Source organism: Bison bison, unplaced genomic scaffold, assembly GCF_000754665.1.
Source record: "Bison bison bison isolate TAMUID 2011002044 unplaced genomic scaffold, Bison_UMD1.0 scf7180017864390, whole genome shotgun sequence".
In the NCBI taxonomy this organism is placed as follows: domain Eukaryota; kingdom Metazoa; phylum Chordata; class Mammalia; order Artiodactyla; family Bovidae; genus Bison; species Bison bison.
Genome location: NW_011494962.1, coordinates 438455 through 444379, shown reverse-complemented (window position 1 = coordinate 444379; position 5925 = coordinate 438455). Strand labels below are relative to the sequence as shown.

The window sequence follows — 5925 nt, the reverse complement described above, 5'->3', positions numbered from 1 at the left end:
GGGAGACAGGAGCTTGGCTCCTAGGAGCCCACAGGAAACCCGGGGTGGAAGCTGTCTGTGACTGCATTATGTGCCAGAATTGCTGGAGTGCAAGGAGCTGGGATGAGGCAGGGAGTGGGTGTGCCTGGAATACTTGTCTCTTGGGAAGGTATTTTCATGTGCAGATAATTTTCAAATTATTTCTAGTGGGAGGTGAGTGGATACCATGTCTAGAAACACTTTCACTACTTCCTAATCTCTATATGTCTTTTATTTACTTTTCTTGCCTTATTGGCACTGATAGAACCTCTAGGAAAATGTTAAATTGGATTGGTGATAACAGGCATCCTTGCCTTGTTCCTGACCTTTAGAGGAAGGCATTCACTTTTTCACCATTAAGTATCATGTTAGCTATACTATTTCTATGAAAAGTGAAAGTTCAGTTCATAATTTGCTGGGCTTTGTTATTTGGGATGACTCATGTTTCTCCACATTTTATGTCTATGCCTGCATGCATGCATGCATGCATGCTAAGTTGCTTCAGTCATGTTCGACTCTGGGCGACCTTACGGACAGCAGCCCACCAGGCTCCTCTCTCCACTGGATTCTCTAGGCAAGAATACTAGAGTGGGTTGCCATTTCCTTCTCCTTTTATGTCTATATCGATGGTCTTATCCTTGCTCTTCTCTTGTTCTGTTAATGTGATGAATTATATTGATTAGTTTTCTAATGTTCCTCTTAGAACTTCTAACCAAATTTGTTATTTGAGGAGGTAAATCTGGATTGTTTGCATGTTTCGTTTTCATTCTGATTTCTAGTCTGTCTGTCTCTTACTCTCTTATTAGCTCTTCTTACAATAACTGGAAGACTCTCCAGGTGAAAAATGCTGTTTCTCTTATCTCTGGGTCGTTTTTAGGCCATGGCCATCTCTCCTGGACTTGGACCTTTTGTGAGAGATTTTGGCAATAGGGGAGGTGAGGTACAGTGGATTTTACATGTTGATTCTGTGATAAATTTAAGTTTTTCTTTTAATGCTTCCATAAAATTGAGATTGTGACATTTCTATTTATAGATAAAGATCTCCGAAAGAAATGCCTAGCAATTATATCTCCTGTTACACCTGCCAAGTTTTGCTGCTGCATCCTGATTATTTTTATACTTGTAGCTCTAAATTTGGTGACACTTTCCACTCTTCTGGCAGGTGAGTTCCCTGTTCTCCAAACTGTACCATGTTCTTTGCACATTCACATTGTCAATAAGTATTTATTGAGCTCCATTATGTGCCAGGGTGTGTGATATGTTTGAGGTATATCAGTGAACAAAACATAAAAAATTCCCAGGGAACTCCTATTCTAGCAGGAAGATGCAGATATTCTAATATAAGCTAACAGATTGACATGAATATACGTGTCCAGGGTAAGCCTCCTTGACAAGATGACTTTTCAGCAAACTTGAAGGAGATGAAAGAGCCATGTGGCTATGTGGAGAAAGCACTCCAGACGGCAGGAACAAGTAGAATGAAAGGAAGAATCTCCTGGTAGGTTTGGGGAACAGCATGGAGGCTTCTAGAGCTGAAGCAAGGCGGGAATGAGGAAGAGTAATGGGCTGGGGGTCAGGGAGGTCACAGCCTAATGAGGCAGGTAAAGACTTGAGCTTTTAATCTGAGTGCAGTAGGGGGTATCAAGAAAAGGGAAATTGTAGGAGAGGAATGCCATGATCTAAATTTCATTAGAATAAAACCATTTTGATTGTTGGAAGAAAAGTTAGACTTTGGGAACACCTACTAGAGTAACCTTACAGAAATCCACACCAGAGGGGACCGTGGCTTGGCCCTGGTGATAACAGTGGAGGTGCGACCTGGTGGCACAATCTGTCTCGAAAGTTGAACCAACAGTATTTCCTATCAGGTTGGATAAGGGAGGAAAAAGTGAGGTTATGAAGGAAAAACACTTATTCTTCCCATAGCCTATACTCTGATATCTTGCTGGTTTCAGAGCATCTAACAAGGGCCCAAATATTTTTATACATATTTAACAGAAATACATATAAAGGAGCATTTCCAGAGACACTGGAAATACTACATCATATTGTGGTACTAAAATCAATAGTTGAACTATGCCATGTTTTGTCTACTAGAAGGTTTTATACCCCTAAGAGATGTAGCATAGTAAAATCTAGGAAAGGTAAGGAGTTTGCCTTTCTTTTGTCAAGAGTAAGAAGGACTGATATTAAGGAAGATGTGGGGAAAAGGAAATCTGTATGATGCTAAGAAAGCGTACTACAGGAATTAAATGCCACAGAAATTGATTTCCTTAAAACCACTACTCTCCATGGACCCCTGAGAAGAGAGATGCACAGATTCTGTGCTTGAAGATCAGTGGATGATGGCTTTTGTGCCTGAGATAAGACTGTTAGTGATGACTCTGGGAGGCAACAATCAAATGTACAATATGTACTTTAAGACTGACCTCAGGGGAAAAAGTCACCATATAAAAAAAAAATATATATATATATATTATATATATATATTCATATGTTAGTTTTTCACAGAACATCTTTCCAAGGCAAATTCTCAATCTAATAAAATCATTTATTAGATTACTACACTAAGCTAGTGGTAGCAACTACCACTAGCTTGCACTCAGCAAGCGACCACAGATCTCAATGTTGCATTTTCCAAGAAACCAAAAAAAGAAAAGAGATCTCAGAGAAGTCTGCTCTTTTGGCAAGCAGCAAAGTACAATCACTTTTCCACACACTAACTAGCAGTTGGTATTTTATAAATGGTTAAAGCTGGTAGCATTTAACGAGGCATTAGAGATATTAGTTGGAAGTTCATTCAGTTCAGTTCAATTCAGTCACTCAATCGTGTCCGACTCTTTGCGACCCCATGAATCACAGCACGGCAGGCCTCCCTGTCCATCACCAGCTCCAGGAGTTCACTCAGACTCACGTCCATCGAGTCAGTGATGCCATCCAGCCATCTCATCCTCTGTCGTCCCCTTCGCCTCCTGCCCCCAATCCCTCCCAGCATCAGAGTCTTTTCCCATGAGTCAACTCTTCGCATGAGGTGGCCAAACTACTGGAGTTTCAGCTTCAGCATCATTCCTTCCAAAGAACACCCAGGACTGATCTCCTTTAGGAAGGACTGGCTGGATCTCCTTGCAGTCCAAGGGACTCTCAAGAGTCTTCTCCAACACTGCAGTTCAAAAGCATCAATTCTTGGGGCTCAGCTTTCTTCACAGTCCAACTCTCACATCCATACATGACCACTGGAAAAACCATAGCCTTGACTAGATGGACCTTTGTTGGCAAAGTAATATTCATTACAGCTCAGCAATTCTGCATATAACCCAGAGTTGGGTGGCCTCCATAAAGAGTGTTTAGTACATAGACAAGGATCTGAGAATATGACTCTGGAAGCAAAATAATATGAAATTGTGTAATGGATGGTGCCAAAATACATATAAAGTAAAACTGTGCATTCTGATAAACAAACGCATTGGGCATGGAAGACGTTTCTAACAATCAGTCTGCCTATGGAAAGTAGGTCCTGTTCAGATTTTAAGAAAAACAAAATGCTGTTGCACAGCCATAAAAGTACAAGAGTCTAGTTTATATTTGGCCATGTTTTTCTTCAAACTTCTCATTTTGGAATTTAGTTTTGCTCTACTTACATATATGAACACATGTGTGTATATATGTACATACATACATATGTTATGTATATAAAAAAAGACCAACCTCAGGATGGTAGGTGGAGTAATAGGTAAAAGGGATGAGAAAATTTATTTGTTATGCTTCACTGTGTCTGTCCAACTTTTACTGAGAAGCAGGGAGCTGGTTGCACAAATCTATATGTAATGAATGGTGCCAACACACAGATAAAGAAAAACTATTCTTTGGGAAAAACAGAGTTTGGGCTTGGAAGACATTTCTAAGAATCTGTCTACCTATAAAAAGTAGCCCCTGTTCAGATTTTAAGAAAAACAAAATGCTATTAGCCAAGGCCATAAAAGTACAAGAGTCTAGCTGTTCTTTGGCATGCTTTTCTTCAAACCCCTCATTTTGGAATTTAGTTATACTGTACCTACATATACATGTACACACGTGTATCTATGTATATATACATATGGAAAAAAAGACTGACCTCAGGATGGTAAGTGGAAAATAGATTAAATGGATGAGAAAATTTATTTGTTATGCTTCACTGTGTCTTGCCAACTTTTAGTGAGAAGCAGAGAGACAGACTTACTCATTCTGTATGTCAGCTGCCCAAAAGGATGGATTGGATTTGGGAGTAAGTGTTTTTATTTTTCTGAAGACTCAAAGAATTGGACATTCAGTCAGACATCCTGTATTTCAGTGGGAGCTGTTCTTGCTCAGTTTGAAACTGAGGAGGAGCTGGTAAGGAATATTTTTGGATCATGTTCTTTGTTAAATACTTAGCCCCTGAGAAGGATATAGGCTGCACAGGGTGACAGCTGAAAGAAGAGGAAGGCTCCCATTCCATGCAGACTTGGGGGCCTAGAGTGCATATTAGTGCCTGATATTTCTTGGGTATGTTCTCTGCCTGGAACTCTGTGAGACGATTTGGACACATTCTGTCATGTAATCCTCATAGTTAATCTTCAAATTAGATATATTGTTCCCATTGTAAAAAAGAAGTATGGTAATCCTGTAATTTATCATCCAAGTTGGGACATTTTGGGGAGTGAAAGGGACGATATTATGTTGGAACCACAGGCATAACCTGGGACTTTCCCAGTCAAGTTGAGATGTGTGATCACTTTAATGTAATTTAGGATCAGAGACATTTGTGTGACTTAAGCTGAGAACTGGGGACTAGTCTTCTCCCTTCAATGTCTAAGCTTCTCAATCTTACCAGGCTGTCATCCAAGGAGAGAAAGCTGGGGGGAAGAGGACTCAAGGGTAAAATGAAGGAGACATGTGTTTTTGCTTTCTGTGTTTTATAATAGAACTTTCTGAGAAGATACAAAGGCATTTTTGACCATTGGATTGGCCTCAGCAGAGAATCATCACATCATGCTTGGAAGTGGACAGACAACTCTAAATATAACGGCTCGTAAGTTTTTAGACTGCCTTCTATTCTATGTGCATATGGGTGTGAGTTGTATTTATGGGAAAATAAATTTAATATCATGGAAAGTTTGCTGCACTATGAGGTATAAAATAGAAATCCTTTGTATGCTCTTCTGTTTTTTTTTTTTTCTTTTTTTTTTCTTTCTTCTAATTTTTAAAAGAAAATCCATCCTGAACCCTCCTCCCTCCTCCCTCCCCATACCATCCCTCTGGGTTATCCCAGTGCACCAGTCCCAAGCATCCAGCATCGTGCATTGAACCTGAACTGGCATCTCGTTTCATACATGACATTTCACATGTTTCAATGCCATTCTCCCAAATCTTGCCACCCTCTCCCTCTCCCACAGAGTCCATAAACCTGTTCTATACATCAGTGTCTCTTTTGCTGTCTCGTATACAGGGTTATCGTTACCATCTTTCTAAATTCCATATATATGCGTTAGTATACTGTATTGGTGTTTATCCTTCTGGCTTACTTCACTCTGTATAATAGGCTCCAGTTTCATCCACCTCATTAGAACTGATTCAAATGTATTCTTTTTAATGGCTGAGTAATACTCCATTGTGTATATGTACCACAGCTTTCTTATCCATTCATCTGCTGATGGACATCTAGGTTGCTTCCATGTCCTGGCTATTATAAACAGTGCTGCGATGAACATTGGGGTACACGTGTCTCTTTCCCTTCTGGTTTCCTCAGTGTGTATGCCCAGCAGTGGGATTGCTGGATCATAAGGCAGTTCTATTTCCAGTTTTTTAAGGAATCTCCACACTGTTCTCCATAGTGGCTGTACTAGTTTGCATTCCCACCAACAGTGTAAGAGGTTCCCTTTTCTCCACACC

The 5925-nt window shown here is 40.1% G+C and overlaps 1 protein-coding gene across 2 annotated transcripts in view; it reads left to right on the top strand.

The window, feature by feature from the left end:
* Nucleotides 1-5925, top strand: part of LOC105002116 (C-type lectin domain family 2 member D11-like) — a 19851-nt gene that overhangs the window by 10972 nt on the left and 2954 nt on the right. For both annotated transcript variants that reach the window (XR_826917.1, XM_010858603.1), the window contains exons 2-4: nt 1052-1180; nt 4211-4386; nt 4959-5065. Coding sequence is in view for 1 of the 2 variants with exons in the window: in XM_010858603.1 (XP_010856905.1) it covers nt 1052-1180; nt 4211-4386; nt 4959-5065 (412 nt within the window). In the remaining variant the exon portion in view is untranslated. The remainder of the gene's footprint in view (nt 1-1051; nt 1181-4210; nt 4387-4958; nt 5066-5925) is intronic.